Source organism: Egretta garzetta, unplaced genomic scaffold (genome assembly GCF_000687185.1).
Source record: "Egretta garzetta isolate BGI_Z169 unplaced genomic scaffold, ASM68718v1 scaffold185, whole genome shotgun sequence".
NCBI classification, from domain to species: domain Eukaryota; kingdom Metazoa; phylum Chordata; class Aves; order Pelecaniformes; family Ardeidae; genus Egretta; species Egretta garzetta.
Window position 1 is genome coordinate 1,328,758 of NW_009259595.1, and position 15,549 is coordinate 1,344,306.

General features: G+C 43.4%; 1 protein-coding gene across 1 annotated transcript in view; it reads left to right on the plus strand.

Moving 5' to 3' along the window:
• Window positions 1-14,468, plus strand: part of CEP170B (centrosomal protein 170B) — a 54,840-nt gene extending 40,372 nt beyond the window's left edge. The window contains exons 13-19 of the mRNA XM_035893688.1: window positions 2,506-2,755; window positions 4,947-5,106; window positions 9,662-9,805; window positions 11,335-11,423; window positions 11,990-12,083; window positions 13,459-13,510; window positions 14,233-14,468. Of these exons, the coding sequence (XP_035749581.1) occupies window positions 2,506-2,755; window positions 4,947-5,106; window positions 9,662-9,805; window positions 11,335-11,423; window positions 11,990-12,083; window positions 13,459-13,510; window positions 14,233-14,468 (1,025 nt within the window). The remainder of the gene's footprint in view (window positions 1-2,505; window positions 2,756-4,946; window positions 5,107-9,661; window positions 9,806-11,334; window positions 11,424-11,989; window positions 12,084-13,458; window positions 13,511-14,232) is intronic.
• The last annotated feature ends 1,081 nt before the right edge of the window (window positions 14,469-15,549 follow it).

A 15,549-nucleotide genomic window follows, 5' to 3' on the forward strand; every position in this document is an offset into this window, starting at 1 on the left:
TGTGCACTCAGGAGACCCTTGCAATATTGACATTTGTTACATTGAAATCAGCCTTCAATTAAGAGGTGGGGACAATGCAGATGGCAACTCTAAGATGGTGATTGGTAATCAGAGATTGTCCCCAACACCTTTGGTGTAAGTCCTGGTCTATGCCTGTAGTCCTTGACCTACCATGGATGTGGCAAAGCAGATCTGTTTGCTTAGGTTTTTAGGAATGATGGAGGGGTGAAGGGACAGGAGGATCCCCTTTGGCTGGGCTTCTCAGGCCTGTTGAGAGGGATGCTATTTTCAGCAGATCTGTGTTTTTGTAAGGGGTCTTAGTTCTGAATGTGTCCTTTTCCTATATTTTCATGCACCTGAAATAATTGTCCTTCCTGCAGTATTCATTTTTATTGCATGCTAAAAATGTTATTTGCTGCTTGTTTTGATTTGAATTGGTTTAGTGCATCCAGCTTTCCTTTGATTTTAATGATTTTTTTTCTTACACGTGTATATGCATGTAAATCAGAAGGTGAATAAGCTAAAAGAGTACGTACAATCTCTCCTCTCGCCTTTTTTGAGATGATGCTATTATTGACTTCTTGTTAAACAATAACAAATTAAAAGCAAAATAATGTGGTCAGAGTTTTCCGAACAGGAAGCACTCTCTGCACTCCCTCTGCCTATGGACCACAGACTTCAAATCATTTGGAGAAAAATGATAAGTGTTGGCCAGTTCTTGGTTTAAATGAATTGGTTTTTGATTTCCAGAGCTCTGTAGCTGCATGCTAACACCTTTTGTTGTGCGTAGTTGCAGCAGATGATGCTAATCCTTCCTCTGAATTAGTTGCTCCTAAAATACTAACCTCCTAATTCCGTGATAGGATTGTGGACCTTGCATGAGCTCTAAGTGTACTAGTGTACTTCATGCTTCATCGTGCTGTACCAAGTGTGTGATGCATGTTCCTATACTAATGCTACTATAGATATAGTCAATCAACACCTAGCACCCCGTTCCTGGAACAAAAGTGAAACACTGATAAACTGAACTCTTGCACTGTGCCATCAAGAGATTTTTTTTTTAGCATGATACAATAACCGTTGAAAGCATTGAGCATCAAGCCTTGGGAGTGAGCAGGTAGATGTGGCTGATTTATTTCAGGATTTCTTAAAGCAGTTAGCTAACCCCAATAGTTTCCAAATCTCCGAGTGGGAGAAAGTTAATCTTGCTAATGGAGGAAAAATGAACTATCTGACCACGAGACAAGAAATGCCAGTAGATTGTTGGGCCTTCTGAAGTAACTTCATGTGAAACACATAGATAACATCAGAATAATTCAAGTTACCGGTTCTGAAGCTAAGGGCCTGTCTCTGATTTACCTTGGCAAACAGGGATGGAAAATCAGGCTCTTCGTTTTAAAATTGTTCAATGACAGGGTGACCTCTTGATTCTAAACCTGTGTTTAAAAAACAATATACGTCTCTACTGTTGGAATATGAGCAACTTTATTTTTTTCCTGTAAGCCAAGATGTTTATATAGCTACAGCTGAGATAGCGACGTCTAGGAATGTTTTTTTTCACTATACAGTAACTATCTGTAGTTTCTACCTGAATCTTATATGCCAAATTAGTTTTGTTTTTTTTTTTTTTTTTGTATGATCTATGTTACTAGCTTAATTTGCTTACAGTGGTTCAGTGTTATGATAATCTTGATAACACAGTGAAGCTTTTAGGTGTTGTGATATGAAATAACTCTGCTGGTTCTGTGTTTGGTGGGTCTTCATTCTCCAGGGAAGGATGGAAGGGAATGAAGTGGTATCTGTAGAGAGTGTAGTGAGGCAGCGAACACAAGGAGCCCAGTTTTCAAATAAGGACATACCGATGCTTCCCATGCAAGCAGGACCTGGGTGTCTACATATCTGCAGAACCGGTTGGGATAAGTGGGCAGCTTCCACTTGGCTCCAGGGGTTGAAGCCACTCCTGACTGTGTGAATGCTCTTTCTCGTAAAGTGTCATTAATGGTGAATTGCGAAGCAGGGGGTGAACATGGGGGTGTGGACTTTTGGAAATAACACCAAGCACTGTCATCTGTTCTTCACTCAAAAAACCCTCCTTCTGCTTGTACTTGCGACTACTTGGAAAGGTGTCTGCAGGCTTGAAAACTGGGCTCTCTTTAGAAGGGGACTTCTGTGGGACTGTGAGGAGTCTGAAACGTGTGCTACTTACATACAGAGCTTCTGTGCATGGAAAGCCAAGTCTGTGGTAATAATTTACTGCATTGGAGTTGTTAACACAGCCATTTTGCTTTTCCATTGGAATTTCCCACTCCAAATTTGTATAGTGAATGGGAGCCACAGAAGTGCTCAACTTTGGAATAAGCTCTGAGAGTGTGTTGTTTAGCTTAAAATCTGCACAGAAGCTCTCCTTTCCTTGTGCTCTTGGGCTAGTTTTGTGTTACCTTTTTGCCCTTTTGTAGTTATTCTTCACTACTTTCCACGATCTGAAACCAATTCATTTTTTATAAGCATCAAGGCGGAGACCACAGGGTTCAGATTACACTTCTACTTCGGAGGAAGAGTATGGCTCAAATCACAGCTCCCCTAAACACAAACGCTCCCATACTTCAACAGCCACACAAACACCGAGGATACGTGGCTCTGGGCTGAGCAAGCAGAAGCACAATGGCAGAGAAACGGATGATGATGAAGATTTTGATGATCACCCTGACCCCTACAACTTCATGGCACAAACAGCAGAGATAGCAGAAATAGCCAGGTGAGGTGGGGCCTTATGTATTGACCCACACGTTGAAAATGGATTGAGTTTTCCTTGGTGTTCAAATCAAACCCCGGTGCGGAGGTAGAAAGAGAGGCACTCTCTCCTGTTCTTTGTGTGCCCTCCCTCTCCTTTGTATCTACACATAGGCTTGTTCAGACTTGGAAGGTTTTGATGAAGCTTTGCAGCCTGTGCTAAGCTGTGCTGGCTGTACCTTATCTCTAGAAAATGCCAAGGTGCAGGGCACTGTGTCTTCAGTTTGTGGACAGGTCTCCTCTTTGTAGCTCTGTCAAAAGAGGTAACTGTCTATACCTGCTTATCTCTGCTTTCTGCTGGAAGTCCCTGTGTGTGCATGGACCTGTTGATGTGAACTGTCCTCTAATTCTCTGCAGAGGAAGTCAAAAGGATTAGCAAGACTGAATATGTAAACTGTTGAAGCTGTTTTGCCTGAAGCCGGTGAGGGAGCAGTTAAGCAGTTGCTGCGGGGCAGAAATCTTGTTGCTTGGCACAATTGAATCCAAACAAGAAAATCTGTCTGGGCCCAGTGTATTAAACGAGTCGTTGCTTAGCTTGATGTCCTGGGATACATGACCTATTGTATACTGGTGGTCTGATGGTTGCCTAGAGGACCTCAGCAGTAAAGCAAATAGATGCTTTTAGATTCCTTTTTGGAACGGTGGTGTTTGAGATTTGACATCTCTAATATGCAACTGTATTATGCCAACTTTCCAGAAATACTGGTCTTCCATTGTACTGGCCATACTTGAAATACTTTTGACGGAGGAAGCTGTCTTCTGTCTGCCTTTGGTCAGCACTTCCACGTCACTCGTACCACTTGCCGCACTGATCTCGAAAGGGCTTTTCTTCTTCTGTCAGGCTGCTAGAAAGCGTGTCGGCCTTCAGACCAGGCTGCGTTACCTGTGCCGCACGATGCGTGCGTGTGGGAGACGCTGCCTTCCCTCCTAGCAGCGTTCCTAGCGCGGGAGAGCGCTTTGGGTTGCAGCAGCTATAAATAAACGGTTGCGTCAGACGTGTCTGGCGCTGCACGTTGCAGGGCTCGGTCACAGAGTCTGCTTCGTAATTGCAGGCGGTTCTGATTTCCGTTGCTGCTCCCAAATTAACTGGGAGGGGTTTAGAGGAGTCAGAGAGAGTTAAAAGGGAAAATGCCACTTGTTTACAGTAAGTGAATCACATAATGGATGCGTTGGGTGACAGCACTATCCAAACTAGCGCGGGTAGGGGGCATCTCAGGCAGGCAGATCAAACTGCTTTTTCTTAGCTCAATTATGCATTTTCTTTCCGAGTAAATGTTTTGATGAACTGACAGTTTTATTACATTGCTTCGTTTTTTGAATTAAAGAAGAAAGCGTCTTTCGGCTGAAGCTAGCTAGCTGGAAGATTATCTTTTTTTCTCTTAGAAGCGGTTCTTTAGAATTATCACATCAGCTACTTTCAGTCTGAAGGGTTTTTTTAGGCTCTGTTAGCAACAGTCCAGACACTTAGAAACTGTTTTTGAGATCTCGAGCAAGTAGAGCAGAGTGGTGCAGTCGCTGAGCGTTAACTGGACACCTCTCAAGGGGCTTGAAGTTTCAAGACTTGGTTTCTGAAAACCAGATCCCTCTAAGGTATGCCATGCCTACCCTGGTAATTCCGCAGCCCTTCTGGGGAATGTGGAGGCATATTTTGATGTCCAGTCTATAAATGGTAAGGAAGAAGGGAAGAGAATTTAAGGTTTTATTATTTAAGTAATAAAGAAAAAAGCTTTTTTTTTTTTCCTTGTGTGGGCTTTTTAAGGGGAAACAAAGAAGTCTGAAGAAAAAAAATTGACTGTGTTCTACTAAAAAAAAAAGGGGGAAATAGAGTGGATGGTGGATGAGTGGGGGAGCAATAACTAAAGCTTCTTTATGGATTGTCTCCAATACTTTCTGGTAGTGTGTACTCAATAGAATTTGCTTTTTATCAAATCTCTGCTTTGAAAGCTGGGTTCAGGAGGGGAGTGGATTTATTTTGTGTGCAGCCAGAATGTTCCTCAGCACCCTGCCAAAGCACCCCAAAAAAGCCTGCTTTCCCTAGTCTCTGCAGAGGTTATAGCTCCCACAAACTTTTTGTGGCTGCTCTTTTTATGTTTTATGAATATGAGGCTTGTTGTATCATGTACCCTAATGGCTCTGCTGCATGCCTTGTGCTTTAGGCTCAGTCAAACCTTGGTGAAGGATGTGGCCATCCTTGCTCGAGAGATTCATGATGTTGCTGGAGACGGGGACTCACAGAGCTCATCGGGGACAGGACTCAGCACCTCCCTCAGCTCTGTACCCAACACTCCTGCTTCCACCATATCAGCGAGAGAAGAGGTAAGACCCTGAATGACAGAAATCTCTGCCTCTGAATGCTAGTAAGTATGTGGGGTATGGTTGTGGTGGGAGACCAGGGCAGCATCCCCAGTTGCGGCAGCATTGAAAAACCTTCATCCCCTGTCCTCCTAAAAAACACCACCAGAAAGACTGACTGCAGACTGTTTAGGGTGTTCTTTATTTTGCCCTCTTCTGTGCCATAGCCAGCCTTGCAAGAGGTGCAAGTCATACTATTTCCTAAGGATTTCATGGCCTCTAATCGGACTTTGGTCCCTGAAGTTTGCATCTGAGGAACAGGATGGAGTGCGTGTGCTGCACTGCTGTGCCAGGGAGCCAGAGCCTCCCTTCTTGTTTTAGACAAGGCACTGACCACATGCTCTGCCTGCACACTCTGCATCAGCTATGTATTTTGTACATCTGCTGCGTCCTTTCTGCCAGGGCTGTTGAAACACTGTGCAGGTGTTACTTGCATCCCTTCCCTCCATCTCTACTCTACTATTCTCCAGCCTGCAAGGTGGGCAAGGAGGAAGGCAGTTAGCTTGGGAAGTGCAGTCCTCCAGCTCTTCAGTGAAGCTGTGGCTTCCTCCCAAACTGTGTAACGCAGTTTTTCTGCACTGGAGTGGGGAGAAGAGAGGCGATTTCTTAATTTGGCTCATCAGTGCCGCAGCACAGGGGCTCGGCTCAGCTCAAACTTGGCTGCAAGGTCACCAGGAGACTCCAGCTGCTAAAGCAAAATTGCCTTTGCTGCTGTTTAAATCCAAATTCGCTCCTGCCTACCACCAGCATGGGCTTAAAAATACACAGCTCACTTTTATGTGCTGTTGTCTTTGTTGTGAGAATTGCAGACCTATCCTAAGCAGGGTTCAAAGCTGAGGACCAAACCTGTTACCCTGCCAAGAGAGTAGTTGGAGGCCCTATGACCCTGCTGTGTTCATCACTGAAGGTGCAAAGCAGAAGTTTAGGGAAATGCCCAGAGGGTCAGGGGAGTGTGGCTGTGCTTGTGTTAAACAGAGGTCACCTGTAGCCTGCTCAGGGAGGGTTTTTTTCCCCAGGCTGCTTGGAGCCACAGTGCATGAATGTTTCGCAATAACTTCAGGCTCTGAGATAAAGTGGCTTATTGTTTTGTTTCCATGCAAGTGCCACACCTGCAAAACTGCCTTTTGTATTATTCTTTTTGAGCAGTTAAGGTCACAAATCTACCTTACTTATGACTTGCAAATGAAACGTTTGCTGTGGGTTAGTAATGACCAGTACTCTGCACCCGCTTCCATCCAGAAAATCAGTGCACCTGCTTTTTTGCGGGGTGCCCCTGAAAAGTACCACCATAAGTCAGCTCATACAGAGGGATGTCCTTTGCTGTTAGAGGAAGAACACCTGCAAAACACAGTGTTTCTACTCTGTGCAAAGCGATGGGCCCCAAAGCACGTGGTTGTGATGCTGTGAATGGCACGATTACAAAGCCAGGACTGCTGGGACCCGAGCGAATTGAGGGTTTCTCTGCAACATGGCTTTGCAGCGCTGCCGTGCGCTGTGTGGGATGTGCCAGTCAGCCCCCTCGCAACAGCCAGGAGAGCAAATGTAGGGCTGTGTCGCACTGTAGGTAATGCTGCTGGCAATGCCCACTGCTAGAGCAGTTTCTGAGATTTCACAGTGGTGTAAATGAAGAAGCAGTCTTAGGAGCCTATGAAGACAGATTAGGAGCCATAGCCTTTGGTGTGTTCAGCCAGTGGTGGCTGAAACCACCATAAAGACTTTTATCTGGACTCATTCCAAATAGGGTTGGATAGCAGCATGATTTCAGCAGGGCCAGTGGCTGGGAGGCCATTTGAGTTGCACCCAAAATACCGCCATGCATTAGTGGAGCTGCTCTGTGTTAGTGATAGCCAAGGATGAGTTAAATCAGCAGGACTTTCTACTGGCGGCGCTGAGATGTGGAGCTGAATCCTGAATAGCTTGGGATCCTGAACGGTGCATCTTGGGGGTCATGTCATGAATGGGAGCAATATAATCTGATGTGGGTTTAATAAACACATATCTCATCTTTGGAACTGGACTGGAATCAGCGGGCATGCTTCCCTCAGTCTAGATTATGCTGAATCTGCGCTAAAACCAATTATTTTGGCTTAATACAGGGAAGTTGCTAGGAAATATCTGGAGATCATTGTGTGATGCTAAGTACTGTGAATTTTGAGAGTGTTTATTGAATAACTTTATATTAAATGTAGAATCATAGATTGTTTTGGGCTGGAAGGGATCTTTAGAGGTCATCTGGTCCAACCCCCCTGGCAGTGAGCAGGGAATATGCTAGGAAAGGACATAGTGATGAGAAATAGCTACTATAGTTATGACAGTAAGGTATTAAAACATCTGATAAAAGGGAATATGTGAATAAAAAATGTTTGCTGTGTGTGACTGTCTCTTATACTGCTCTGGCTCTGGCAGTGTTGTATGCCATTCTGCTAGCTCTTGATTTTTCTACTACTAAATATTTATACCTATTCTAATAAAGTGGGGAAAAATGCAGGAAAAAACAAGTACTGATGCTGGAACTTTTGAGATTTTAATGCTGTACCAGAAGCCTCACTTTGGACCAGTGTGTGGCACAGCATTTCTCAGCCTCAAATGAATTGCTTTTTAAATTACTTTTATTCCGAAGCTTGGTTAAAGATTAAAATTATGAGTGTTCTCTTAAAAGTTAAAATGGAGCCTTAGATTTAAACCTTATTCTTCGTGTTCTGTCCTTTCAGGTCCAGTGTTGGCTTGGATGTTTGCCAGGGAGGTTTTCAGTTTCCCCAGTGCATGTTTGGGGTGGTTATGTTTGTTTTTGTAGCTTCAGCTGTCTAGTTTATAATAACCTAGATTCTTGGCATACTGAGCTGAGTACTGCTACAAATTAAGAAAAAAAAAAAAAAACCACAAACAAAACAAACAAAAAAAAAGAGTTCAGCAAGAGTGAAACGTACATGATTCCTGTTTACCAAAGCCAGGGGTTGTTTGGCATGCCTTGGGTTGTGGGTGTGGAGGTTTCACAGGACCCAGCTTTCTGCAGAACCGAGCAGTCAAACTGAAAGCTCAGCTACTGCAAGTGTAGTCAAGTGGGTCATCCCAAATCACTGGCCACTTCTGCAGATTTTAGCCCCGCATGAAATTCTTTTGGTTGGTCTTTTTTTAAAGTTGATAATGATATGGCAAAAACTGAAGAGCCCAATTATGCTTGTTAAATAGCTGTTTAGCGTACTCTGTATGGGTGTTGGTATGATGAGAGGAAATGCTTACAGGTGTGACAGAACACAAAGCATGAAAACAGCCCAGGTCACATACGAAAATCTCCTGGTGATAGGGGAGCAGGTGCTGCCCTTACCATGTTTTCAACTGGTTGTGCTGAGAACTGCTGGACTGTAGGGATATCTCCTTCCCTCCTGGTGCTGTTTCACCACTGCCAGCAGCCTAACTTACTGTTTCTGCACTTCACGAAAGGATGCTTCAAAAAGAGAAGCTTATTAGTTAAACGTTTTAGCTGTTGTGCTCCTGTACCATAATATCTCATACCTTCTGCCTGTGTATAACCCAAGTGCTATTGCGTAGAGTGTGGGGAGCCTGGACCTTGGATGGCACATGGTTTCCTCGCAAGAGCTGTGTGCTTTGCCAACCAAAGAGCCTCCTGGGCTGTATGTTTAGCCCACTCTCTGTGTTCGGAGGGCTGCTGGATTTCACTCAGCACAGTCCATTTCGAAGTAACTGGGGAGCTGCCCGAGACCGCCTCTGCAGAACTGGTTGGTGACCAGAACCTCCCTGGGCTTCAGTGCATGAGGGGGGTGGGCATCGAGTGCTGGTCCTCAGGAATGCGCTTTTGGGAATGTCAACCCAAAATAACCCCAAACCACTTGTTCTCTGTGATACTTGCTGTCACAGTCATTCACTAGCATTGATCTCTGTTTCTGTTTTAACACAGATTGCTCGTAGATCTTTTCGGCTGGCATATCCATCTCAGGTGCACTTTCCATCCCATTATTTTTGTGTCTCTGTCTTGTCACTGTTATTTTCCTCCCCTTCTTTTAGAGTTTTTTGTCTGTTAGTCAACCAAACAGGAGTAGGTGTCTTGCCTTTTCTGTTCTTCCTGTTAATTATTTGCATTATCAGTGGGTTCGTATTGCCCTTTCATCTCTTTCATGTGTTACTAAGTGGTTTCTGCTTAATTTTAGTGTGGCTTTAATGTTGCATTGATATATTAAAACATCGGATATGGGAAAACAGGGCTTTTTTGAGTTTTAGCCTAAACTCAAAAAAGGCAAAGATGTATTTTTCAACTATGTGCTCAGTCTCAAAATTATAAAGTGGAATCGCCCCACTGAGTTTCGTAGGATGACTCCAGTGGGTAGATGCTTGCAGGACTGGGGTCTAGTAATTTGCTTAGGAGCCCATACCTGTCTGAACAAGACTTAAATGAATCAGTGTTCCTCTGGGGCTTGCCTGAAAATCTGCACTACCTGCAGTGAGTGCCTGTGTGCCTCCTTCCCTACTAATTTTTAATGACTCATTCCTCGTTATTTCCAAGTTGGTGCAGCACATTCCAGAAGCAAGTCTCAACTACCAGAAAGTGCCTCCGGGATCAGTGGAACTGAAGGATTTTGACCAAAATATGAATGATAATAGAGAAGAGGATCCCTCAAGAAAAACGAGGACAAGAAACCGTGAGGAGGCAGGCTACCTTTTTCTTTACTTTATACATGACATTGCTTTAAGCTGCAGTATATATATGTGCTCTTTCTAAGCTGCCAAAGGAGGCTACTCAAAAAAAAATAAAATAAATGCACTTCTCAAGAGCCCTGACTTGCAGGTATAGAAACAGTATTTAAAAAAAGAGGAACACAATCACCATTCTTGTCAATACTGGCTGGAAGTTTCCTCTCTTCTGTAAAACTCCATTAAAACCTGAGGCTTGGTCACTTGTTTGGGAGGAGGCGTTCAGTGGCAGAGCCCACTTAGGCTGTTTCACTGCTCTTTTAAAGAAAACCACAAAAATCTCAACTTTGAAATCTGCAGCACCGATAGTTTAATGGCAAGAAATGATGGCACGAAAACAGTTGTTCCTGATCAACAAAGGCACCTTATTTTTCTGCAATGGGCATGCTGGTCAGAGCTGCCCGTAGAGCAGGAGTGGCAGGGTCTGGACTGTATGAGGAGTTTCTGCAGCTGGGCTCTGGTGCCGTGGCACAGCTGGCTTGCAGACAGCAAGCTACTTGTTCTGCGTTGTTCCCTCCAACGTGTGCGATTTGATGCAGTTCTGGGGTGAGAGAGCAGGGTAACCTGGAAATCACTGGGATGATGCTAAAGGGTGAGGAAGTCTGGCCTGAAACTTGAGGCCAGGGATGGTGTTGGAGTGAGAGCTGTAATGGGGTGACGGTGATGGAGAGCAGAGGAGCAGGCTGCTGATGCAACGCTCGGCTGCTGCTTCTGCTTGCTTTCTGCATGCTGGCTCCGTCGGGGAAGGAAGAGCTGGGGCAGAGGCAGAGAGCTGGGCTCCAGCACAGTCGCTCTGCAGCTCTGGAGGGGGAATGCGACTCAAACAGGCTGATGGAGGGGAGCTCAAGCTGAACCACTGGTACCGACCCTGTCTTGTGACTGACCCGAAGCAATCCCCCACTCCCCTGGAGAGCCGTGCCAATGCTGAATAAAAGATGCAGGTTCAGAGTGCCTCCAGCTGATGGGGGCTTTCCTGGCAGAAGCCTGGGGGCTCTTTTAGGACTTGAATATTTGGGGTTTGGTGGGTTTTTTGTTGTTGTTTTTAATAAAACAGAATGTAACATGGTAGGATTTTACATGCCTGTGAAGCTGGCTTGAACTCATATAAATCACATTAGATGGTTTCAGTGAGACTGCTTGTGGTGACTTCTTGCATTGTGATTTGGCTTTTTGGGGAAGGGGGTTCGAGGGGGAGGTGCCTGTGAGGCTTGGAAAGTCAAGCTTTTCATTCAGAAATGCTTAAATCATTATTTTACTGCAGACAACTCTATCTCTTTGTACAGTCCTCAAGAAAAAAAAGTTAGTATTAGTCTTTTTGCCAAAATGCTGCAACAAAGCTGCATGTAGTCTTAATCTGCCTTGAATTCACATATCACATCCCTACAGATGAAGATGTTTCAGTGGAGATCATTTACTGTAAAGATTTCCAGTTTTGTAATATGCCACTTCTGCTAAAAGTTCTCTGATCTGTCCTTAATGTTTTAGGTAATCTTTGACAATCTGATGTTGAACCCGGTGTCCCAGTTATCACATACAATCCGTGAAAATACAGAAAACCTAGCTGAAAAAATGAAGTAAGTAACTTTTTAGCCCTGGCCTGAAACGTTGAGTTGCTGCTGAGTTTGTTGGCTTGCTACTTGAGGAAGATAATGCATTGTTGTCTTGGAAAGTCTTGTTATCAAGATGCAGGGAGTCTAGATGTAGGAAATGATGTGTGTAGTGAATGAGAGGTAACATGATTATTTGCCATTGCTTTTCCTCATTTGTTTGGCCTTTGGAATTTTAATGCTGGATTTGTAATGCCTGTTGATGCCTTAACTTTGAAATGTTGCCTGTGCAAAGAGTTAGCAGAAAATGTATTCTTGTTGGTGGATTATCTCCTCTTTCCTCCCATGTCCCAAGGCTCTTAGCAAGCCTGCAGGTCACCAAGGTTTCTGAAAGCTCTTCAAAGCCTGTTGTTGCTCTAGAAGATATCAGTTAGGGAAGGACTTTGCATCGTTACTAAATCAGCTGAAAGGTGCTTTGTCCGGTTGCTAATCCACTAATCTCCTTTGTTGTCACATCTTGTAATAATTAAGTCTTTTAAACAAGCAGCTTTTGGATGGCAGTTTTAAGACTTACTCCACTTCTTGTGCTGCAGGATTCTGTTTCAAAATTCGGAAAGGACCTGGGAGGAGATGGAGGCCAAAATTAATTCAGAAAACGAAGTGCCAATTCTGAAGACATCAAACAAGGTAAGCCCGTGGAAACGAGTGAAATACTGAAGGCTTGCATCCATGAAAGTTTTGTAAGAAACCAAAATAGCAAGTTGTGGCCCTTCCCAAATCCATTTCCAAATTTTCTAGTCCATTTGCATGTGTTGAACTGCTGTTTTCTGTTGCTGTTTGAAGTGTGACAAAGTGAGCTCTTCCAGCTGTTGTATTTCACCAAAGTCGTCCCCTCTCCCTTTGTGATTCATCTTCAGAGATCCAGTCCCTTAACAGATGTTCAAGTTCAGGGTCATTAGGCCTCATTTAAACATCTACCAAAGCATCACCTACCACGTGGTTGCCGCAGCTTCAGTTGTAGGCACATGTTTCTTGTGAATGTTTTCTTCACCTGTAACAGCTTGATAGCAGGGCAATGAAAAAGCTTCGGCCCCAGGGTGGCATTTGTGCTCTCGTGACCTCTTATTGTCATTTATGGGGATGGCCAGTAGGGATTTAAGTACAATAATGGACCCAGCAAATATGGTTAATGCTAAGCGTACATATATCTGTGAAGGACCTGCGTAGCTTGGTGCTCCAGCAGTATATATGTGGCCAATTGCTTTGCCCGGTGTAGGAGTTGAGTTTGCAAATATCTTAATGCATTTGGTGTTAAGGAGTATGAGGAGGAGCCTTTGTACAGTTAATCTGGCTAGCATTTAAAATCTAAAATCCACTGTGACTATGAACTGAGTGGTGTAGTAGCGCTTGGTGAAATGATGCAGAGCAGAGGTCCCTGTGCACTGACTAGAGGCACCTAGATAGAGATCATAGAATCCTAGAATGGTTTGAGTTGGAAGGGACCTTTAGAGGTCATCCAGTCCAACCCCCCTGCAGTGAGCAGGGACACCTTTAACCAGATCAGGTTGCTCAGAGCCCCGTCCAACCTGGCCTTGAATGTTTCCAGGGATGGGGCCTCCACCACCTCTCTGGGAAACCTGTGTCAGTGTTTCCCACCCTCATTGTAAAAATTTTCTTCCTTGTATCTAGTCTGAATCTACCTTCTTCTACTTTAAAACCATTACCCCTTGTCCTATTGCAACAGGCCCTACTAAAAAGTCTGTCCCCATCTTTCTTACAAGACCCTGTTTTAAGTACTGAAAGGCTGCAATAATGTTTACCCAGAGTCTTCCCTTCTCCATGCTGAACAACCCCAACTCTATCAGCCTTTCCTCACAGGAGAGGTGTTCCAGCCTTCTGATCATCTTTGGGGATACTAGCTGTGTCTTTTCTGTTAAGTAGGCAACGCTGGAACTGGCTTTGAATCTTCTTGATCAGATAAGGCAGAAGGAGTAAGACTAGATTCCTGTGTCAGTTGAGTACTTTGTTGCTTAATTTTCCATTCTGATTCTCTTGTTTCTAGGAAATCAGTTCTATCCTGAAGGAGCTCAGGAGAGTTCAAAAACAGCTTGAAGGTTGGTCATGTAAAATGTTCTTTTTGTCTCTCAAATGCCAGTAAGTTGCACAAAATAAAATAATGTGGTTTGATTTGCCAGTGAAAGCTGGGAAAGGATGTAGAAGTTTAGTTTGTTAGCATAGTGCTCTCTGATGAGCGCATATGGAACGAACAGTAGATTTATCTCATGCTGCCAATTTTTAAGAAAATTGTTGACTTTTGCAACATGGAAGCTGTTGCTGTGGAAATACTTTGTTTGTGGTAATTAGCATATTCCCATAAGATGAACTGGCAAAGGTCTGTTCTGCTGAAATAATATTTAGCAGCTCTTTCAGCCAATAAGCTGTGCTATGCTTTTTGGACCTGAATTTTGCACACAGACCTCTGTGCAGTAGAAAAGGCAAGACAAGCTCTTGCATCATCTAGAAGCTTAATAAAGACATATAAAAACATACAGGTGTCATTTTGGGCTCCTGCTAAAAGCTTGCCATTTGGCTGCTGTAGTTTGTCTTTTTCAATTTAACCAGAAAGTTGAACGTGCTTGTAGTTTCAGTTTGGGAGAGGTTTTGCTTGTTAAAGCTGCTTAGTCCTGAAGGTATTAATGAAGAAAATATGGTGACTAAAATGAACACGAGTACTGCCTACAGTTCTACTGCCTTCAAAATGAAGGCAGCAACCTTCTGTTTAGAAACTGCTGAGTGCTGCTAATATGTCTGTGTATGTCTCTCTCCCCCCCACCAGTCATAAATGCTATCATTGATCCTACTGGAAACTTGGATGTAGTTGCCAGTAACAAAGCCTCTTCTGCTGCAAAACAATCTACAGCCACTAAAGTCAGGACTGCTAACACTTCTGGATCCACACTGGAGACTTTGTCCCCAGCACAGATGAGAAACTACACACAGAAATCGAACTGTGGGTCTTCTAGCTTACAAGATTCGAATTTCATTCCAGATGGAGAGAAATATGTGATCTGATACAATATTTTGTATTGCTATCATATTGTAATCTACTGTCGCATTAGCATTGTGTATGAGTGGTTTGTGGACAGTTTGTGTGGAGCAGTTGTTTAGATTGCTAACACGTTGCACAAAAAAACCCCAATCTATGCTGTGAGGGTGAGTGGAAAGTCTGTGTATGCCTTTTACAAGACTAGCACTGTGGAGCAGCACATACTCAGCATAGAGGCAAACTGATTTTAAGAAAATTACTCACTCTTCCAGTGTGCCATAAGAAAACAGGCTTTGCATACACTCCATTCAATACTGCCGAAGCTAAAGTGTTCTTGCATTGGCCTGTTTATAATTATTCAGTTGTAATGAGGCGCAATTTAAAACCCACTTTTTTTGGTACTATATTTGTTTTGGTTTTGTTCGGTTTTGGTTTGGTTTTTTTTGATTGTCCAAGTGAAGCATTACAGCTCTGTTGGAATCAACGTGCAAATCCAACAGAATGATTGTGCAATATCGTGGGTTTCTAGGAGAAACTCTTACTGCTAACAGTTGTGTAAGAAGTCTTTTTCAGCGGTTATAGAAAGGTGACCACACTGAAGTTGGGCATCGTATTATTTTCAGTCCAAAAACCCAAATAAGACAGAATAAACCCTTGGTTTTTCTCTTGGAAAAGTGTAAAAGTTAATAATTGTGTGAATGTAAAGACTACTAATACAGTTACTATTTTTGATGACGTTTCAGGCCCAAAGTTTGGGGTAGGTACAAAAAGTCCGATTTTACAGTTTAGCTTGCCAAATTTTCATGATTTCGGTACAAATGCTGTCTTTAAGCTGCTTTTTTTTTTTTTTTTCTTTTTTAAAAAAAAATATACAGGCTTGTTACAATGAGCTACAAATGCTTTTGGCTGGGCCAAAGACTAAGACGTTTGTGATTAGCTAATTGCTAAGAAAAACATCTGTTCCAGTGGCTCATATAATAAACTTAATTGCACATTGCTGTGAACTAAGGTTCACTTGACAGCACTGAAAAAATGATGGCTTAAATGTAGCTCCACCTTTATGGCTAGTTCTGTTATGAATTTTTTTCAATGCAAAAGTGCTTGAAG